General features: G+C 37.2%; 4 protein-coding genes across 4 annotated transcripts; 3 read left to right on the top strand and 1 right to left on the bottom strand.

Annotated features, from left to right (window-relative positions):
* Positions 1 to 8897: 8897 nt before the first annotated feature.
* On the top strand, positions 8898 to 11815 carry LOC120270492 (BTB/POZ domain-containing protein At2g13690). Its single transcript, XM_039277525.1, has 2 exons — positions 8898 to 9720; positions 10661 to 11815. The coding sequence occupies exons 1-2, from the start codon at positions 9088 to 9090 to the stop codon at positions 11576 to 11578; spliced, it is 1551 nt and encodes a 516-aa protein (XP_039133459.1). The 5' UTR covers positions 8898 to 9087; the 3' UTR covers positions 11579 to 11815.
* A 159-nt stretch (positions 11816 to 11974) lies between these two features.
* On the top strand, positions 11975 to 15900 carry LOC120270501 (proteasome assembly chaperone 4). The gene is made up of 6 exons (XM_039277535.1): positions 11975 to 12142; positions 12272 to 12477; positions 15008 to 15076; positions 15172 to 15247; positions 15334 to 15404; positions 15658 to 15900. Exons 2-6 carry the CDS (start codon positions 12286 to 12288, stop codon positions 15754 to 15756), a joined length of 507 nt encoding a protein of 168 aa, XP_039133469.1. The 5' UTR covers positions 11975 to 12142; positions 12272 to 12285; the 3' UTR covers positions 15757 to 15900.
* A 140-nt stretch (positions 15901 to 16040) lies between these two features.
* LOC120270496 (2-oxoisovalerate dehydrogenase subunit alpha 2, mitochondrial-like) lies at positions 16041 to 19113 on the top strand. Its single transcript, XM_039277529.1, is given in 12 exon segments — positions 16041 to 16243; positions 16360 to 16370; positions 16549 to 16769; positions 16875 to 17013; positions 17096 to 17278; positions 17379 to 17536; positions 17628 to 17727; positions 17808 to 17919; positions 18022 to 18161; positions 18412 to 18459; positions 18461 to 18598; positions 18694 to 19113. Coding segments are annotated over 10 exon segments (1203 nt in total). The 5' UTR covers positions 16041 to 16243; positions 16360 to 16370; positions 16549 to 16752; the 3' UTR covers positions 18862 to 19113.
* On the bottom strand, positions 18959 to 22143 carry LOC120270494 (3'(2'),5'-bisphosphate nucleotidase-like). Its single transcript, XM_039277527.1, has 8 exons — positions 21906 to 22143; positions 21685 to 21760; positions 20744 to 20817; positions 20465 to 20667; positions 19824 to 20034; positions 19647 to 19745; positions 19406 to 19559; positions 18959 to 19314 (listed from the first exon to the last, which is right to left on the bottom strand). The coding sequence occupies exons 1-8, from the start codon at positions 22125 to 22127 to the stop codon at positions 19142 to 19144; spliced, it is 1212 nt and encodes a 403-aa protein (XP_039133461.1). The 5' UTR covers positions 22128 to 22143; the 3' UTR covers positions 18959 to 19141.
* Positions 22144 to 22414: the final 271 nt, after the last annotated feature.

The raw sequence follows: 22414 nt of genomic DNA, 5'->3' as shown, positions 1-22414 counted from the left end.
TTATATATATATATATATATTCATCTTCATCTTCAAAACATATTGCAAAGACTCAAAACAATGTATAAATTCATAGCCCCTATATTAGAGTTATTTCCAAGCGTAAAAAAACTTAGTAGGCTAATTTTCAAGAATAGAGGGACTAGTTGGGAGGATTTCTGAGTAGATGGACTAAAAGGGCAGACTGACCTAAGTAGAGGGACCAATTGAGGTATTATATATATATTTTTTTCATCTTCATCTTCAAAACATATCTCAAAGACTCAAAACAATGTATAAGTTCTCAGTAACTATTTCCGGCCAGGTGTTCTGACGTGTGAGCTTGAAAATGGAAGGGTATGTGAAGATACCAGAGGTCAAATGTGCAGGTGCAGGCACCGGTGCCAAAAAAGAAGGCTCCTTTATTCACCGCTGAGAACTTCGCTCTTATTATAGGCCCGAAAACTATTGGAAAAATGGTGGAGATCAAGGCTGTCAACGAGACTGTGAGTTTGGGGAAGGAGGTGAAGGACAATTTCACTGAGTTTTGGTACAGCAAAAGAGAGCCGGATGAGGGCTCGGATCCAACTCTGGCATCCAAGGAAGATGATGAGAGTAATGGTCGCGGCAACGGCGGCAATGGAGGCAATGGGAATGGTCGCATCAACGGAAGCAAGGGCGGCAAGGGCAATGGACCAATTAAGTATTATATATATATATATATATATATATATATATATTTCATCTACATCTTCAAAACATATTTCAAAGACTCAAAACAATGTATAAGTTCTCAACCCCTGTATTAGGGTCATTTTTAAGCGTAAAAAGACTCAATGGACTCATTTTTAAGAGTAGAGGGACTAGTTTGGAGCATTTCTGAGTAGATGGACTAAAAGGGCAGAGTGACCTAAGTAAAGGGACCAATTAAGATATTATATATATATATATATATATATATATATATATATATATATATATATATATTTTTTCATCTCCATCTTGAAAACATATTTCAAAAACTCAAAGCAATGTATAAGTTCTCAGTGACTATTTTCGGCCAGGTGTTCCAACGTGTGAGCTTGAAAATGGAAGGGTGGGTGAAGATACCATAGGTCAATGTGCAGGTGCAGGCACATGTGCCAAAGAAGAAGGCTTATTTCTTCTCCTCCAAGAACGACGCTCTTATTATAGGCGCGAAACTATTGGAAAAGAAGGTGGAGATTGAGGTTGTGAATAAGACTGTGCATTTGGGGAAGAAGGTGAATTACAAGTTCACTGAGTTCTAGTACGGCAAATGAGTGCCAAATGAGGCCTCGGTTCCCACTCCGGGCACTAAGGAAGGTGATGAGAGTAATGGTCGCGGCAACGGCGGCAATGGAGGCTATGAGAATGGTCGTGTCAACGGAAGCAAGGGCGGTAAGGGCAACAGACCAATTAAGGTATTTTATATATATATATATATATATATATATATTTCATCTCCATCTTCAAAACATATTTCAAAGACTCAAAACAATGTATAAATTCTTAGCCCCTGTATTAGGGTCATTTTCAAGCGTAAAAAGACTCAGTGGGCTCATTTTCAAAAGTAGATGTGCTAGTTGGGAGCATTTGAGTAGATGTACTAAAAAGGCAGACTGACCTAAGTAGAGGGACCAATTGAGGTATGTATATATTTTTTTTCATCTCCATCTTCAAAACATATTTCAAAAACTCAAAACAATGTATAAGTTCTCAGTGACTATTTCCGGCTAGGTGTTCCGACGGGTGAGCTTGAAAATGGAAGGGTGGGTGAAGATACCAACGGTTAATGTGCAGGTACAAGCGCCGGTGCCAAAGAAGAAGGCTCCTTTCTTCTCCACCGGGAACGACTCTCTTATTATAAGCACGAAAACTATTAGAAAAGAGGGTGGAGATCGAGGCTGTGAACGAGACTGTGAGTTTGGGGAAGAAGGTGAATGACAAGTTCACTGAGTTCTGGTACGACAAAAGAGCGCTGGATGAGGGCTCGGATTCCAGTCCGTCATCCAAGGAAGGTGATGAGAGTAATGGTCACAGCAACGGCGGCAACGGAGGTAATGGGAATGGTCGCATTAACGGAAACAAGGGCGGTAAGGGCAATGGACCAATTAAGGTATTATATATATATATATATATATATATATATATATATATATATATATATATATATATATATATATATATATATATTTCATCTCCATCTTCAAAACATATTACAAAGACTCAAAACAATGTATAAGTTCTTAGCCCCTGTATTAGGGTCATTTTCAAGCTTAAAAAGACTCAGTTGGCTCATTTTCAAGAGTAGAGGGACTAGTTGGGAGCATTTCTGAGTAGATGGACTAAAAGGGCAGACTGACCTAAGTAGAGGGACCGTGTAATGTATTATATATATTTTTTTCATCTCAATCTTGAAAACATATTTCAAAGACTCAAAGCAATGTATAAGTTCTCAGTGACTATTTCTGGCCAGGTGTTTAAATGTGTGAGCTTGAAAATGGAAGAGTGGGTGAAGATACCAGAGTTTAGTGTGTAGGTGCAGGCACCAGTGCCAAAGAAGAAGGCTCATTTCTTTTCCATCGAGAACGCCGCTCTTATTATAGGTGCGAAAACTATTGAAAAAGAGGGTGGAGATCGAGGCATTGAACGAGACTGTACGTTTGGGGAAGAAGGTGAATTACAAGTTCAATGAGTTCTGGTATGGAAAAAGAGAGCGGATGAGGGCTCGGATCCCACTCTGGCATCCAAGGAAGGTGATGAGAGTAATGGTCGCGGCAACGGCGGCAATGGAGGCAGTGAGAATGGTCGCGTCAACGGAAGTAAGGGCGGCAAGGGCAACGGACCAATTAAGGTATTATAAATATATATATTTCATCTCCATCTTCAAAAGATATTTCAAAGACTCAAAACAGTGTATAAGTTCTTAGCCCCTGTATTAGGGTCATTTTCAAGCTTAAAAAGACTCAGTGGGCTCATTTTCAAGTGTAGAAGGATTAGATGGGAGCATTTCTGAGTAGATGGACTAAAAGGACAGACTGACCTAAGTAGAGGGACCATGTAATGTATTATATATATTTTTCCATCTCCATCTTGAAAACATATTTCAAAGACTCAAAGCAATGTATAAGTTCTCAGTGACTATTTCCGGCCAGGTGTTTAAATGTGTGAGCTTGAAAATGGAAGAGTGGGTGAAGATACCAGAGTTTAGTGTGTAGGTGCAGGCACCGGTGCCAAAGAAGAAGGCTCATTTTTTCTCCATCGAGAACGCCGCTCTTATTATAGGTGCGAAAACTATTGAAAAAGAGGGTGGAGATCGAGGCATCGAAACGAGACCCTGCACGCTTTGGGGGAAGAAGGTGAATTACAAGTTCAATGAGTTCGGTATGGCAAAAGAGAGCGGATGAGGGCTCGGATCCCACTCTGGCATCCAAGGAAGGTGATGAGAGTAATGGTCTTGGCAACGGCGGCAATGGAGGCAGTGAGAATGGTCGCGTCAACGGAAGTAAGGGCGGCAAGGGCAACGGACCAATTAAGGTATTATAAATATATATATTTCATCTCCATCTTCAAAAGATATTTCAAAGACTCAAAACAGTGTATAAGTTCTTAGCCCCTGTATTAGGGTTATTTTCAAGCGTAAAAAGACTCAATGGACTCATTTTCAAGAGTAGATGGACTAGATGGGAGCATTTATGAGTATATGGACTAAAAGGGCAGACTGACCTAAGTAGAGGGACCAATTAAGATATTATATATATATATATATATTCATCTCCATCTTCAGAACATATTTCAATGACTCAAAACAATATTGTATAAGTTCTCAGTGACTATTTTCGGCTAGGTGTTCCGACATGTGAGCTTGAAAATGGAAGGGTGGGTGAAGATACCAGAGGTCAATGTGCAGGCGGCTGTGCCAAAGAAGAAGGCTCCTTTCTTCTCTACTGAGAATGCCTCTCTTATGATAGGTGTGAAAAATATTGGAAAAGAGGGTGGAGATCGAGACTATAAACGAGACTGTGCGTTTGGGGAAGAAGGTGAAGGACAAGTTCACTGAGTTCTGATACGGCAAAAGAGTGCCGGATAGGGGCTCGGATCCCACTCTGACCACCAAGGAAGGAAATAAGAGTAATGGTCGTGTCAACGCGTCAATGGAGGCAATGGGCAATGGTCCTGTTAACAGAAGCAATGGCGGCAAAGGCAATGATCGCGGCAACGAGAGTGGCAATGGAGGCAACAGGAATGGTCTGGCCAAGGAAAACTATTTTTTAAACCCTCTAGTTTTAATTAAGTCTGCCCAATAGGAAGATAGATAAGAGGGGATCGTTGGCTATTTACTAATAATTTCTATAAATTGATATTAAATTATTTATTAACATAATTAAAATTTTGGTGTGACAATAAAAAAAAAAAATCTCCATTTTAGAATTTGTTAAATAATCTAATGATAATGGTAAATTTTTTAGATGTGATTTTTTTATTTACTTAAATCTGAAAAATTAAGGGTTTAAGTGAAATTCGTGGAAAACTATAAGAAATAAAAAGTAAATTTTAAAATTTTAAATTATTTCAATTAGGGTTTAAGTGAAAAGAGAGATATTTTACAGCTGGAGTGAGGCCAGCCGTTGATTCATTCTCGCATTAATTATCTGTTTGTTTAATTAATTGTAATGAGGCATGGAAAAAATTGTTTCTTTTTTCCCAACTAGTTTTACTTTTAGAAAATATAGATAATTTGAAGAAAATTAATATAGTGGAATGATAGTTTTACTTCTATTAGATCGATTTCTTTTTAATGATATAATTTGGAGAAAATATGGATAATTAATGCTTATTGGTACAATGGTAGCACTTGTTTAACATTGGTTTGTGTTAGAAATGGCTATGTATGACTCTATGAGAAGATAGTGGCAGGTCATGATTCTGTTATAACAGTATCTTCAATTATGGTGGATTATTCGGCATGGCAATTAAGAGTAATACTATATACAACGAAGAGATTACACGAATTTTCTACACGACTCATGTGGCTGCCACCTCACTGTCTCATTTCTCTCTCCTATTTAGCCAAACTGTTTTTTTTTAAAAAAAATCATATTAGATAAAGAAATTTATGCCCTAATTCATCTTCTCTCTCACAACCCGCCCCCATGGCTCTCGCCTGTCACCCGCCACGCCACCGATCCCTCCACTTGTCGCCATCACCGTTGTCATTCTCGCGACCATCCCACGCCATCGAATTCTGCCCTCGGTGCTCTCGCCCGTAACCTGTCGCCCCATTGACAGATTAGTGTTGTAGTTCGTGGAATATCTACAGATAAAGAAACAACTTATAAGCTTTGTTATCTTTAACTTTGATTCTAAGATTGAAGTTCAACTTGTAAATGGCCTTTGTGAGTTTAAACTCACATCATATTATTTCTTCAGGAAGCTTACCTTTCTTATGTATATTTATATAAAATTCATAGAAGTACAAGCCTATGTTTTGCAACTTTGTTTGAAAGATATTACAAGGAATTATTTATTTTAGAATTAGTAAATTTTGTGGAGTTGTTCATGAAGCTGATTCTACTAATGTCACATTTAGCATTAGTTTTGCTTTATCTCCGATGAAGCAAAGACTCCTCAATCTAATGCAGTCATGTATCGCTGGCAAAGCTCACCACCGGCATCTCCAAACAATCCATACCCTGTCCATCACCTCTGGCTTACAATCAAATGTTTTCGTAGCAAACGTTCTCCTCTCAGGGTACTTAAAATTTGGTCATCTCTGCCATGCATGGAAACTGTTCGATGGAATGCCGCAATGAAACCTCATCTCTTAGTCCACAATGATCTCTACGAGCACTGGGAGACAAGCGACAGGCGACAGGTGACGTGCGCGGGGTTTGGTGGAGTGGGATGGTTGCGAGCATGACAACAGCGATGGCGACGGGCGGAGGGTTTGGTGGCGCGGCCGGTGACCGGCGCGGCGGGTTGTCAGAGTGAGAAGATGAATTAAGGCATAAGTTTCTTTTATCTAATTTGACTTATTAGGATGAATAGGAAAGAGAAATGAGGTAGTGAGGTGGCAGCCACGTGAGTTGTGAGGAAAATTTGTGTAACCTCTTCATTGCATATAGCATTACTCGACAATTAATGTTTTACTTCAATTAACATGCTTTTTTGTAGAAAAAAAAAAATTTAAGATGTTCCGTTGGTTTCGGCATGACAATTAATGTTAAAAAAAACAAAGAAGTTCAGTATATTGAGAGGGATAAACGTCCTCACGTGACGGAGGAGTCAGAGGTTAGGTCAACAAGTGGTGTCAAGTGGAGTCCAAGGCCTGCTTTGCTTTCTCCGGAGAGTGGTTTCTCCGGGGACTAGTTCAGGAGTGAAGTTAATTCTCAATTATTTTTCACATAATTTAATAAAAAATTAGTTATTTTTTTAAAATTACCCATAATTTATATCTACACATTTCTTTCTCATATTAAATTTTAAAAAGAAAATTGAAATTGAGTATAGGGTAATTTTAGAAAAAAAAATAATAAATGCTTCTTGATGTTTAAAAATGACAGATAAAAAACAAAATAGGTTTATGACAGATAAAAAGAAACAGTATTTTCTGCATTTGTTTCTTTGAGATCTACATGCGTGCATGTGAACTTTGTTTTGTCATTAATTTGAAGCTGTTTTAATTAGTATTGTAGGGGCGGCTCAAGGGTAAAGCCAATCAAGCAACAGAGTTTTAGCCCCAAAAAATTGGGGGTCTCATTTGAGTTTAAACCAAATCTTATCACTATGATTATAATAATAATTATGTACTTATTATTACTAGATAAATAATAACTTATAAATTTAATTTGTGACTTCATTATTAACTTTAAGTTGTTAAAAATTTTAAAATCTTATCCTTTGAAATCATAAAAATTATTTGTTGTTTAATTAATTTCTATTTAAACTTTGTTATTTAATACTATAAATTCATTTCTGCTATCAACTAGCTTTGTAAAATAAAAACTAGTAAATTAAGTTCTTAATTTTTTTCTACTTTAATGTATAATTAATTCTTTTTTTTCTCCCAACGAACAAATCTATTTCAAAAAATATAGCTTCAATACATAATTAATTCTCTTCTTCTCCCAACAAACAAACTTATTTTTTTTAAAAAAATATAGCTTTAATATTTTTTAATAACTTTTTTTATTAATAATTAGAGTTAGTTTTATGCTTGAGTTTTAGGTCTTTATAAGCCCTGAGCCACCTTGAATTTAGTAGTTGAATATTTTGTGGATTAAGAGCTGAAACTCTTTTATTAATCTGCTTGATATTTGGCTGGAGCGTTGAGTGTGTTTGTTTACAGTATTGTACTTGTTGAGCTCGATGAGCAAGAACATGTTGAATCAAAATAACATGGATTGATGGTTATTGCATCAAGAATATGGACTGAGACAACATATTATATTATTTAGGCGTTTTGATTTATGGAATTTTGTTATTGCATTTTAGAAATTGATTTTTTTTATTTTTTATTTTTGTGCTTAGTTGTTTCTTTTTATGAATTTTTGTTATTTAAAATAAGCAATGATTAGAGCACAGTTGATCAATTGGATCCTAATTTTGTTTTTTTGTTTTTTTGAGCTTAAACAATTTTTAAATATTTATTTCTTGTATTATCTTAAAGATGATTCATTTGCCGTTTTAGGAAGTGAGAGAACATCTCCTCTATTGTCAGTATTGTGTGGAAGATGATTTATTTGAGAAGATCACCTCCATTATATTAGGTACAATGATCTAATATACATATACTCTCAACTATATATATATATATATATATATATATATATATATATATATGAGAATGAATCATATAATAATGTTCGAACGTTGCTATCAACCGAAACTAATGAACCTAATTAACCCTTCATTTTTTTATCATAATACAAAAATAATTTAATTTAATATTTAATCAATCTAATTTAATCTTAGTTAATTTTTAGATTTTAAAATTTTATTTTAATGCTTAATCAATCATATCTTCACTAATTAACTTTTCAATGTAATGGTTTTTCTTGTAAATATTTCTCCAAAATTAATATAATATTTTTTAAAAAATTATAAATTATAGCTTTTATAGTTTTTGTATTGTTACAATTTTCTTGTTAGATTTTTTACTTTGTTAAGTTTTATTCACAAATTTTAGATAAATTCTTTTATCATGAGTTTAGTGGTTTTTTATTAACTTATTATAATTCATAATAATTTTGTGCTTTCATTGATTTTACCATGGCGGATGGTACTCGGATGAAAGACCTTTTGGCCAAAGTTGATATTATGTATGCTATAATGGAACAAAGAGAGGAACGATGGATGACTAACATGGAGCAGAGGGATAAACCAATGAAATTAATGGAATAATCCCTCCCATAGTTTATGTTACAAATCTTGAGAAGTCATCGAACAATACCCATATTTCACTTTCGATATCAAACTTCAATTTATACCTCTCACCTGAGGGATTTCGATGAGAAAGTCAGATATAGACACCGGATAAACCAAATGGTGAACATTTGGTATGCCATATGCTGATATGGACTAGCCTTGTTACTCTAATGACCATAACATCCATCCAAGTGCCAATAAATTCTATGGTGACATAACTTGTAAGTTGGCGTGGCTACTCCATATCAACATATGCCACATTCAAATACCTCCACATGGCTTATCTTAAGTCCTGTCTGATTTTCTCACCAAAATCTATCAAGTATCTTTCTGTTAAAATCAAATTGAAATAGAGTTTAAAAAACAAGAAATTGAAATTTGATATGAAATATGCGCATCGTTTAGTTAGGTCGGAAGATTTTTAACCGTGCTTTTTAAGTTCTCGTTTGCTTTACATTAAAAGGAAAAAAAAAAAAAAAGTTAAGCATCACTTCAGGACGAAAGAGCAAAACAACAAGAACAAGAAAAGGGCAACGAAGGCCCTCGTCCATCTCCTCCTTCAATGGCGATCGCCAACCCCTAACCCTAACCCTAACCCTAACCCTAATCCTTTCTCTTGCGCTTGAACTACTTCTCATTCCGTACGTCTCCGACACTGCAATGCAGCACTCCTCGGTGGTGGATCGAGGCCGGAGGTCCTCCGCAGCTGCTCACCGGAAGAGCCCTGGCTTCAGCCGCGCTTGGTGTTGCTCTTTCGCCGCCGCCCCTGGCAGCCCCGACCCCAGGTCTGCTCCCTCACCGAAACCTCACTCTAAATCCCTCTCTACTGGCTCACCTTCTCCCTCCGCCAAGCGTATCATCGACCCCCGCCGCATACTCTCCCCCGGCCGTGTCTCGCCGCTCCCCCAAACCCCATCGCCTCCGCCACTAGATCCGGTACCGGATAACCGATCCCCTCCCCCTTCTCGTCCCGAGCCACCATCGCCGGTGGCTAGGGTTTCGACGACAGAGAAGAGGTTGGATCTGAGGCTGAGCTTGAAGGGGAAGGATGGGAAATTGCTGGTGCTGGAGCTGGACTCTAGGGTGCTGTGTGAGAGTAGCTCCTTCTTCGCGGCGATGGTTCTTGAGGCTCGCCGGAAGGTCTCGGACATGTCCACTGATTTCCGGAAGATCGAGGTCGGTGGGGTTGAGGATCTGGGCGTTTTCAAAGAGACGATCGAGTTAATGTATGAGAAGGACGCCATGAGATGGATTTTGAATGCTGGAGTCTCTCGGGCCATCGATATACTTGAGGTGACCTTGCTCTTCTTCTCTGTTCTTTGACCTATTTTCCTAAAGTTTTGATTTTTTTTGTTTCAACGAATGTTTTCCCCCATAGGAATTGTAAATTTTCAGCTAAATTTTTCTAAAATTTGATGGCATCCCGTCATGAGATCGTCGTATTGATGCATGCATTATTTGGTTTTTATGATAGTAATTGTAGATGTTAAGGTAAACTTGAAATCAATGGATATTTATGAATTCAAAAAGCTTAAACTTTTCTGAAATATGATAGAATTGTTTCAAGAGAATTTAGCATGATGCATGCATTATTTTCATTTTATGTAGTAATTGTGAATATGTAGCAAAATGCAGCATCATTGGATATTTAGGGATTCAAAAGGTATAATTTTTCTGAGATAAGATATAATTCTGTTAAGAGCTTGAAGCTGGATGTGGTTAGTATTTGTTCTGCTCTTGAAAGTATTGAACTATTGGATTTATTCCATATAATTGTATGCCTATTTTCTTACAATACGGGAGCTTCAGATGCTGAATGAGAAAGTAATTACTAAAATGATGTCAGTTTTGTGCTCATATTGGATGTATATTGGATGTTTCAGTATGATTTTCATGTAGGAAGTGCACCTCCTTACATGAGTTTTTCTAGTTTTAATAAATTGTTGATGCTATACTTGTTTCATAAAATTCTGCATCTTCTTTACTTGTGAATTGCGCTTATTTTTATAGCATATGAAGTATATGCTGAAGTATTTTGATAGTGAGGTTGATCATATCATCCTATTTGGCAACAATGCCTTACTGATCTCTCATTTGTGTTTGTTGTCTTCTTCCTATCATTCTCTCCCACTGATCTGAACTGTGATTACTTCTACCTTTTGCCTCTATGTTGTGCTCTTTTGTTGATTATGGTCGCTTGCTGCATTGCTCAAGATTGAAAGTTGGCTTTCAGGTATCGTCCACCATTATGTTTGACAGAGGTGTGATGTCATGTTTGAAATATCTTGAGGCTGTTCCATGGAGCGAGAGTGAGGAGGAGAAGTTGAAAATCTTGTTCACTAAGTGTGTATTTGATGAAGAGGTGTCCAGAGATGTTTTAGCAAGATTAGGTGAACAAGGCCCGGGCAAATCTGAAGAGCTAGCAGTAAGGCTCATACAGTCTGTTGTGAGCGGGACGAATTGTAATTCTAGAAAGGAACTTCAATCCTTAGTTAACGGTCTCCTATCTAAGAGTTCAGTCTATCAAAAGGATCCTGCCGGGTTGAACAAGGAGAGCTTATATAATGTCTGCTATTCTTGTTTGAATTCTTTGGTCGAACTCTTTGAGGAAGCCTCTGGCTCAGTTCCATCTGGTCCAAAATCTAAAGAAACAAAGCCATTAGTCGAGCGAGTCTCAAAGGAAGTTGAAAACCTGAACTGGCTACTAGAAATCCTCATTGAGAAGCAAATGGCAGAAGATTTTGTGTGCCTGTGGGCAAATCAGGTCCAACTGATGATGATGCACGAAAGAGCTTCACCGATGATAAGGTATGAGCTCAGCCGGGTTTCAGCTAGTGTTTTCATAGCCCTTGGGAAGGGGAAGGTGCAATGCAAGGGAGATACAAGATCGAGCGTCCTCCTAGCATGGTTCACACCAATGCTACTGGACTTCGGATGGTTACAGAGGTGCTCAAAAGGGCTCGACATGAGGATGTTGGAGGAAGGACTAGGGCAGGCTCTTCTTACACTTCCCTTAAAACAACAGCAAACTCTTTTTGTCGAATGGTTTCAATGTTTTTCATTGAAGGGCACAGAGTGCCCCAATCTCAGCAAGGCTTTCCAGGTCTGGTGGCGAAGATCTTTTGTGAAGTCCTCTGAATCACGCAGTTAACTAGTTACTTTTCATCCTGAAGCCAGTTAATGTATGGATTTGATCTTTAGTCAGGTTTTTTTTGTGAAGTCAATAATGTAGTCTCTTTTGTTATTTCTCAGTTAGTGTTGATCTGACCACTGTTTCCATTGTTAAGCAGTGGAATTTGTAACTAATGGCAAGGCCACAAGTGTAGTGCTCTTTGTTAAACATGTTTGGTTCTCTGATTTGTGCTAAATTTGTTTTAGATTTTTGTAATCCTAATAATCACTATTTGAATATAACTTTGTTTTTACATAATCCCAACTGTTACATACATATATGTTTATTGCATATATAGCCCTATAAAACCATATATTACATACATTTATACAGCTAATCGCTTTGATATCCCTATGAAATACCCATATTAACAGGGGTGTCCGTGCAAAAACAAACGCAGGAATGTTCATTCCTTCAAACACCTCAAACCTTTTCCTCGCTTGCTTCCTCTAACCCTCCCTTTCTCCTCCTCCTCCGTTCGCCGGTCCGGCGATCGTTGTGCGTTTGGAGTTCTCGCCGAGGTTCTCGCTTGTTCACTAACAGGTGAGTGTTAACTGGCTCTGTTTTCCTTGAGAGTTTCAACACCTTAGATTGGTTGTTTGAGGATTCCAGAGACGAAGCTTAAATTCTTAGGTATTTCTGGTTTCTTTGGCTCTAATTCATTGATTCTAGGTTTGTTTGGAAGCATGGCATCGGGAGATTTGGATGGCCAATTTTCAGAAATGAAGGTTTGTGCGGATCCACTGTGCAGTGGGAGTAGTTTGTCGGCGGGCAATGGAGTGATCGATGTTGATGATGATGGTGTGCAAATTACATGCTTTACAGAGAATGTCCATGATGTCGTGCTTCATTTTCAGATCATTAGGCTTGCCAAGCAGGTGAAATATTTTTGTTTATGTTGTTCTTCTTTTACCTTGGTTTCTCAAGTTTCGAAGTAGTGATTCCCCTCAACAAACTGAATCTTTGTTTTAATTTGAACCTATTTTAGTGTTTGAAACTTCAAATTAACAGTCCAAATTATGAATGTTGATCTGTGCTTTTGAATAGTAAATATTAAAATCTATAACTAAAGTTTTGGATGAAAAGAAAACAAATGCCTTGTATGCTTATTTTGCTTTAATGGAGTAGTTCGATTAGTCTAACTGTGCTAGCAAACCATACAAAAAATTAGTTGTTTTTTGTTGTTCTTGGATTCTCATGTTTTGAAGCACCAGTGCACCTTTATGTTCACACTGAATTTTTGTTTCAACATGTATCTATTTTAGTGATTGAAACTCCAAATTAGCAATTCAAACTTTTCACGTTGACCTGCATTCTTCAAACAAATATTAAGATGCTTTAGATGAAAAGAAAACAAATGCCTTATGTTCATTTTGCTGTAATAGAGTTGTTTGGTTACTTTAATTATGCTAGCAAATAGCAAACTATAATATTTTGTGCAAGTTTTTACTTGAATTAGATAGGAATCTCTTTTTCCATAGAGTGGTAGCCAAAATTCTATAATGGCATGGTGGCTGGAATTTAGATTAGTGGGTTCGTTGTAGTAATCTGACGGAAAATATTTAGTTACTAACAGGATAGAGGTAAGCAAAGTTAAAATAGGGACTCTGGTGAATGTTATCATAGGTATAAAGAGTGTGATTGGATTGGAAAGAAGTGGAGTGTTGAGTAAGTGTGGCAATGATACTCAACTCTGTTGGGAAAACAATAAAATCACAAAGTAAGATAATTATGGGGAGGAAGGACACAAAAATATTTCTGTGGAAAACTCCAAACTTTGGGAAATATTGTGAGAGATTATAATAGGGGATAGACCCTATCAGTTGCCTCTCGAGGTTCTCTTATATCAACATAACAAGAGAGGATGCCATATATGTATAATGTTACAATGAAACCTTTTTACTTTTGGATCCAAACACTATGTAAGTCTACAAAGCCCTCTGATTTCACGGCATGTTTTTCTAAATTTTCAATTTCTAAATTTTCAATTTACACAAAATTTCATTGTATTGAGTCATAAGTTCGATCGGACCAATAATTCAAATCCCATTAACACGGTTCTCCAAACCAGATTTAGATCTAACATGTTTTAACATTAGTTTAATTTGGATTAAGGTTCTTCTAATGTTAACAATATATAAGCTTGGGTCTCTCATCCTATCACCTTATATTGGGCCTAGATAATACGTTTGGTTTGCCTCTTGCATGGTATCCTAGCCAAACCACGAGCTAAGAGATCCCAATTCATCAAGCCCCACAAAACATCCAACTATAAAAACTTAATTCACCTCCAATCCCGCCACCCTTAGTCTAAAAAACCGCTGAAAAGAATCAGATTGCTTGAAAACTGAAACCTAACTCAACCTTTGTATCCAATTCCCCCAGGCCAAACCCTATGCAGTTAGAATGAGAGAAACCACAACCAAGAGATCGCAAGAAAATGCAAAATTTAAGCTTTTGGTTGAATCGGGCTTAGGTAATATGTTTCGTTCGTGTCTAATATGATATTAGAGTTTGGTTTGCTTAGTTTATTTGCAACGTGATTAGTTAGAATAGACTAGTACATATTAAAGGGGTGTAATAGTCCCACATCAGTTAGTTTGAAAAATGTGGATTTGTATGTATAAGCCTGAGTCTCTCAATTTGGGTTGTATCGAGGTTCAATAATACGGTTGGTTCGCATATTACAATTTTGAACTGGAAGATGTAGTCTTGAGTAAGCCAATCAAATCTCTCAAAGGGATTACCTTAATTTTGTGTCAAAGTTCAACATAAAAGTAGCATTAGCATTACTTTCTTCTTATTTCAAATTTAAAATCGTTTTTACTGATAGTTATTCCTTAAAAATAATTGAACAAATTAGGCTTTGATGTTCCAATTATAACCATTAGCCTGTGGATCAGAGGATTTAAATTTGTCATGGAAAGATGTGAAAGTTGGAAACAATCAATTTGCTCTTTTCCAGACATGTTGCATGATGAAGCTTCCTGTACGTTATGCAAGGAGACTATCGCTCGACTTCCCCAAATAAATTCGAGGAAGCTGTTGTGCTATTACGCCTTAGCTTTAGTTTATGTTTATGTATTTGCCGTGTGAGTACTGTCCTTGAGATTTTGCTTCAACATTATGTGGTGTGGCATCCTTAGGTGGGTTGGTGTTCTACGAATGTGTTCAACAAACCTTTGATCAGTTCTCCATTATTTACCCCTTCATAGTCTGTTCTATCTTGCGACTAGTGATGTAAAATTTCTTGATTGATATTCTTAATTATCTCATCAAAACATACTTCAACAAACTTGTTGAGTCCACAGCCTTCTCATTTGCTCACATGTGAATTCCTACCTTTTACATCAACTGCATAGTTTACAGGAACCATGCTAATAATCTTTATATATGATACATGTGCAGATTTTTGCATGGATTGGATGCAACTCGGCCAAACTTGGACACATGCATGCAGCTGCAAGCACTCGGCCGGTAGTGATATCGTTTCAATCTATCCCCACATTTGTTAATTTAGTTGACATCTGCCCATGTGTTTACATGTGTTCTATTTGGATGAGTTATACCAGATGAACACAGTCAGTGTTGCTGCTTTAATTGGAGGAGGTGCTAACAGTACAGGTTCAAGCGTTGCTCGCCGGTTAGGTAAATGTTATTGCTTTACAATTTAACTAGGTTAATTACTCTCTTTGCAATATTCTCGCTGAGTTATCATGCCTCCTTTTTTTCAGCATTGAAGACAGGTGTCAATGTAGTCCTGGCCTGCAATATCCCAAATTCAAAAGATAGCCAAATGCTAGAGGTTCACCTTCCCACTTATTCATTTATTTGTTGAGGATTTGTTTTGTTCATAATGATGGATGCGTACTGTATGGTAGCTCATGCACCAACATCTCATGTGATCTATTAATTGGCATATGTAACGCTAAGCCTCTTTTTGCTACTTGTTAAATTGCTTATGTTCGCCCATTAGTGCCAATTATCATGTGGATTATGTGAACAAGCAGCAGCACTTCCATTGAATCTCTCTTCTTCTTGTGCTTTTTTGGTTTCAGGCAGCTGCTGAAAGAAAATTGATGGAGAAACTCACAACTTTGGGATACATCACCAGGCCAGCATCTCAAAATACATCCAATCAATCAAGCAACAGCTGAGAAGAAAATGAAATGTCCTTGATTGATCAGATGTTTCATTTTTTTTTTTCTAAATGTCCTTGATTGATCAGCTGAACACGACATTAGGTTTTGCCTTTTGCTTTATGTATTGCCAGAAATTTCAAACTTTCATTGGTGGGTTAACCTGGTGCTTATCACGTGTGTTCTTATCCTGTTTCCTTCACTTGAAGTTGGTTTGGTAGGCCGTGTGTATCCATCCGATCATGACATTGACGGACACGCAACTGACTCATGATTGTCACGATCCCATCACTTGGATTATTGTTTCAGAGCACCTAACATCTTTTTTTTATTTTACCTTGTTCTAATTTATTTTTTTTCATTAAATTCATTGTCAGGAAGTCTCTGGAAACCTGGTGTTCTGGGGAGACACAATCACAACTCTGAGTCAGCAAGTCGTTGTCCTGTTTGACCTGCTGGCCCAGCACAAAAGTCTCCGGTCAAATCCCCAGCCAATCAGTAACAAGTAATATTTTGACAATCGAGAGCTTATCGTTTTAACTTATTACCACGCAAGTCTTTTGAACAGAAATTTTGAATTTTCACTTTGGGTGAATTTTGAACGTTGGATTACGTGGCAAGCTTATCACAAGGTACAGATAATATTTCCCCACGTGGATGCACGCCTAGTATATAAAATTTTTAAAATTGCTTATTATATATCATCAATATTCTTTTTATTTTGGTACTTAATCATTATCATGATAAGGAATAAGTTTTTATTTATTTAGATCAATTTCTGTGTTTTTCAATGGCTTGCATGGTCTCTAGATCAAGAATGGCTAATCATCAACTTCGGGGAAAGATGAGTTTTTTATTAGGCACATGCATGCGGAGTTCTTGGACTTCGTCCACGGCCACTGTTTGCTCTACAAGCGCACACAGGCATAGATTTCCAAGCTCCTTCATGCCCATGCTATTTGCATCAGCGTTTTTCTACTGCTAAGGCTGGAGAATGTGTTTCTCAACCATGTGATGATCCTAATGACCAGGTTTGCCATATTGCTCTTAATCACTATGCATATATGTAACTGATTATTATGATGCTTGTATATGTATCTTCTCCAAATTTTTCTTTAAGTTTTACATCATATCAGGGTTTGGATTTCCCTGGTGGTAAGGTTAGTTTTCAGTGCAAATATGAGATTTCTATCAGGGTCTCCAGAGGAACGCATTAGTTGCTACCGTGTTCTTGATGACTATGGACATATAATTTCAGGCAGCAGTTTCCAACAGGTATTTGAGATATATGATCAAGTAAAGGATGTAGATCAATAGTTCAAGCTAATGACTTGTTTCTTCTCTCAATGTTTACTAGATAAACAAGGAAGTTGCCCTTAAAATTTATCAAGATATGGTCACTTTACAAACTATGGACATAATTTTCTATGAAGCCCAGAGGCAAGGAAGGATTTCCTTTTATCTCACTTCTATTGGTGAAGAAGCCATCAACATTGCTTCTGCTGCTGCACTAACTATGGATGATATTGTTCTTCCCCAGGTTAGAGATCAAACAAGAGCCTTGTCTAGTTCTTCTTTGCTTTACACTGACATGCTTGATGCACTCCTTTTCCTTGTGTACAACTTTGGAAAAAATCTAGTACAGAGAACCTGGTGTACTTTTATGGCGAGGTTTTACTCTGCAAGAATTTGCTAACCATAATTTTGGAAACAAGTCTGATTATGGCAAAGGACGGCAAATGCCGATTCATTATGGATGCAAAAGACTCAATTACTTAACTATATCATCGCCAATATCGTAAGATGCTGTTAATCAATCACTTTATTGGTAAATAAATGATCTTAATGGTTTGTGAATGAAAATTTTGTTACATCTACACTTGTTTCAGTACACAGTTACCCCAAGCAGTTGGTGTGGCGTATTCACTTAAAATGGACAGGAAAAACGCCTGTGCAATCACTTATTTTGGAGATGGTGCAACAAGTGAGGTATATATGCATGTATGTATGTACTCATTTCATATTCAAAATTGTTGTTCTAAATTTTTTATGTAATGTGTATATGTAAGGGAGATTTTCATGCTGCCTTAAATTTTGCTGCTGTGTTGGAAGCCCCTATTATCTTCTTCTGTCGCAACAATGGTTGGGCAATCAGTACTCCTACAACAGAACAGTTTCGAAGTATTGATTTACTATGCAACCTTAATTCAGTCCAGCATTTTAATTTTATGTGTTTAGAATAACAGCAGCATGTTCTATTTTCTTGTGATTTTGGTTGTAAAGGTGATGGTGCTGTAATCAAAGGTCAGGCTTATGGTATTCGAAGCATACGTGTTGATGGTAACGATGCTCTTGCGGTTTACAGTGCAGTTCGTGCTGCCCGGGAAATGGTGATAAGTGAATGTCAGCCAGTTTTTGTAGAGGTGAAACTTTCTTACTTTAGTCATCGTAAAATATAAATGGCCGAATAATGTGTTCATTGAACTGAAATAGTATAGATGCAGTCGATAACAATTGCTTAATGATATAGAACTCAAACATGAGAAGCAAAAGTACATTCAAATACATAACTGTATAAGTTTCATAGGTGCATTTATACTAATTGCATACTGTTGATCTTCCAAGAACAAGCCTACTTACAGGGATAATATTCGGGTTGATTAAAATTCTTAGGCACTTACATATCGAGTCGGTCACCACTCCACATCAGATGACTCCACCAAAGTATCGACCACTTGATGAAATCGAGCACTGGAGAACAGCAAGAGATCCAGTCTCAAGATACAGGAAATGGATCGAAAGGAATGGCTGGTGGAATGATGAAGTTGAAGACAATCTCAGAAGCAATGTGAAGAAGGAGGTGATGTTCAACAGCCATAAATATATTTTCCTGCTCAAGTTCAAACACATCTACATTTTATTCAACCATGCTAACAATTCCAACTTGTTCTGCAGTTATTGAAAGCTATTCAAATTGCGGAGAGATTAGAGAAACCAGCAATAAATGAATTGTTCACAGATGTATATGATGAGGCTCCTTCAAACCTTGTTGAGCAAGAGAAATCACTGAGAGAGATGGTCAAGAAACACCCAGAGGATTACCCATCTGATGTACCTGTTTAATCAAAATGCAATACAATTGGCCATCTATAATTTCAGGTTTGATTCATTATAGTCTTGCATGGCTTCATACGAAGGCATACACTAGTTTTCAACAATCTGTTAGGGTTGAAGTAGTTTCTCCCTTGTGATAGAACATCAAGTCTGTTCATCCACAGGTCCACATTTTGTCAATTGACCATAGAGATGAATTTGGTTTGGAAGAGAAGAACTCAAAAATAAAAATAAAAATAAAAATGATACAATGTCAGACAATGATAATGAGCATGTAATAAAGAGATTACTATAGTAAAGCTGCATTCTGAATTTGTTCTTTAAGAGCATGTTGTACTGCATTTAAGAGTGATGGCATGAGTTTCTTATTTGTGACTACAATGCCTGTGTCAAGATCAAGGTATCTTCCCTTGGAGAAATCCAAATCATTTCCTGCAGCATCGGTCGCTACACCTCCTGCTTCTGTAATACCATAACCCGATCAAAATTTTAAGTTATCCAACCATGATTATTTAAGATGCCAGTAGAAGCTAAGAAGTAGCATCACATATACCTGATACCACAATGCAGCCAGCAGCATGGTCCCATATCTTCTCACGATAACCTGGGCGTGGAAAACGCAGGTATATCGCTCCGTCTCCTCGGGCAAGAGCCCCGTATTTCGCCTGGCTATCAATTCTAACAGGTGGAGCTCTAACGCCAAGTTTCTGATAGATATGAGAAGCTTAAGGCATGGAATTTATCGTGCATCATGTAGAATGCAGCAAAAGGTAATTGATAGCATAAATCTGAACCTGTGCAATGGAGCTCGATAAATCATGCTGGGAATGCGCTGCTTCATATGATTCAAAGATTGATGCATCAGCTGGATTCTCAATGGAAGTCACATGTATCTGAAGTAAAGAAAAATGGAGATTAAGCAGGTATAATTGACAGATATGAAATCAATAAGAGGGAGTAAAGATATCAACTCTGTTTGCTGTAGAGCCATTTAACAATTGCATGTCTGTTCCACAACCAATTTTTGCGGAGAAAAGACAACCAGTTTGGTTTTGTGAAGTGTCTTTATCAGGGTTACCAATTGAGCCCAATGGAAGATTTGGACAAGCTAAAACACCTAGAACCACTTTTCCTTCATCAAGCAATGCTAACGCAATCGCATATTGATCTCCCCGAAGAAACCTAATGCATAATTACACAAAAGAAATACATCCCGCCGTTAAAAACATGTTTGATCAATGTGAAATATATCCTCGGTACAACATACAATCCCCCTTAAAATTTTATGCAATTCATAACAAAGTAAAGTTCCTATGAATATGATATATATGCATGGCTAATATCAACCTCACAATAATAGCTAAAAAACTAGTAGCAAACTGTGACTTTTCTTTTATGCCTCCAAGATATGATGGCAAGCTTTATCATCTAGTGGAATGAGAAAACAATTATACACAAACAATTAGAATTAAACTTTTATGTCACAGTAATACGCAACTCTATAAGAGACGATTTATTCATCAATCAGATATTTCTGGACCTGAAATTATGGAGTCAATAAAAATTTGGCAGAAGCACATGCTATGAATATGAGAAATATAATGATGCTCACCCTTTAGTGCCATCAATAGGATCCAACACCCAATGCTGGCCAGAAGGGCCACCTTCAGATTTGCCACTGTCAATTGCAGCAAGCACATCTTCCTCAGATACTGTAATGTTATATGTACCATCCATAGAAAGTGTATCATTAACAAGTTTGGTAATGCGCTTTAAAGTGTCTTGGCCACCATCATTACGTAGGTCTCCAGAATCCTACAGAAACATGCGATCAAGCAAAACAGACATACATATCAAGAATTTTGTTACAACAGGAATCAAGTGTCAACACCTCCTCAGCCACTAATGAAAAGGATTCAGAAGGAAGTTCCATCTTTAGGACTAGGCTAACTACTGCTTGTGAGCCTGTAAATTAAAAAGAAATGTCTGTGAGAGTCAATTTCTGATTCTTTCTTTGCGCAGAATGCTTTGCGAAAATAAACAATATGAACCCAAAAGGTAAGATATAAAAGGAGCTTAACATCTGTATACAAGTTATGGAGAAACCAAAATAAGTCAGGCTTGTTTTCTTGGCACCAACATTTTCAAGCAAAGACCTTGGGGTTATTTCAGGTTTCAAAATGAAATTCTCAAACAGTGTAACGTGGGGATCATTTCATTAATGTTTTTGCATTGCTTATTATAATGAAAGATTTGATCATAATCTCTAAGAGAAATATAATAACAACCATCGGATCAACCTTCCAACTGTGGAATAAAGTTCAAGTATCCAAGTCCTCAAAAAAGTGAAGGGATACACTGATAATAAAGGTTTTTTTCCTAAAAGTTTAATAAAAACAAAAAAAAAACACCGCAAACAAGATATAATAATACTAAAACCAGACGAATCATTTTTCTAAAATCAAGAAAATAGTGAAACTACAAATGTACACAGCTCATTGTATTTTGCATATCTCATCAAGAACTCCAAGGATCTACTCATTTAGTTTCAGAAAAAAAAATAAAAAACAAGTTTTTCTTCAACAAAAGAAAAAGGGCTTTCCCTCAACAAAGTCACACATCAGCAAGTTCACTTAAAAAGTCTTTCCTATAGTTGAAATCCTTCTAAAGGTATCAGTTGCTCAAATGAATGAACACACAAACACACAAACACACAAACACACAAATTTCAATGATCACAACATATAAACACAACTACAACATTCACTCACAAAGATATATAAGCAAAATTTCTTCTTTTTTCATAACAAACATACATCAAAGAGAACATACCATAATCTGCAACTGTTACAGGGCTTTTATCAGCTTTTGATTGCACATCTGAAATCAAAATCGCCTTTTGTACAGCCTGCAAGCAAGTATAACATTCACTGAAAGCTAAGCATTGCAATACACGCATTCCAAAACCATAATAGCCCTAATTCACACAAGATCTCGAATTTCCCCATAATTCAATCATCAGAAGAAGCACAACCAATGAACTGAGAGGCTACCTGGCAGAGACGAGCGGCGAGTGATGCGGCCCTCTTGGCAGCAGCGAGCTCTTTGTGGTAAAGCGAAGCGGATGCCATGAATGATGCTGCTCGTCGTCTTCTCGATGGATTAAGGAGGGATTGGCGAGAGAAGGAGGAGGAGGAGCGGTGAGGGATCGAGAGAGAGAAGTGGAGATGAGGTTTGGGTACTCTGGCGAGTGGATTCAGCGCCATTATTGCCATTGTTCCTACTTCGAGCTTTCCATCTTAGATTCGTAATCTCAGCCGTTGGATCTTAATCCAGCGGTCCTGAATTTTTGGGCTTTAAAAATTTGGGCTGGCACTGTACATATGCGGTCCATATTTAATGGGCCTAAATCTCAGCCCCAGAATCCTAATGAATCTTAGGCTTTTTAATGGGCCTTTGAATTTTTGGGCTTTCTAAATATAGTGGGCATTGTTCTTTTCTAATTGGGCCTTGGATTTTTAACAAGCCCATCACACTGTTGGACCAACTAAAAGTTTCTTGG

Source organism: Dioscorea cayenensis, chromosome 10, assembly GCF_009730915.1.
Source record: "Dioscorea cayenensis subsp. rotundata cultivar TDr96_F1 chromosome 10, TDr96_F1_v2_PseudoChromosome.rev07_lg8_w22 25.fasta, whole genome shotgun sequence".
Taxonomy (NCBI): Eukaryota; Viridiplantae; Streptophyta; class Magnoliopsida; order Dioscoreales; family Dioscoreaceae; genus Dioscorea; species Dioscorea cayenensis.
The sequence above is the reverse complement of the archived record's forward strand: the minus strand, read 5'-3'. Positions and strand labels throughout refer to the sequence as shown.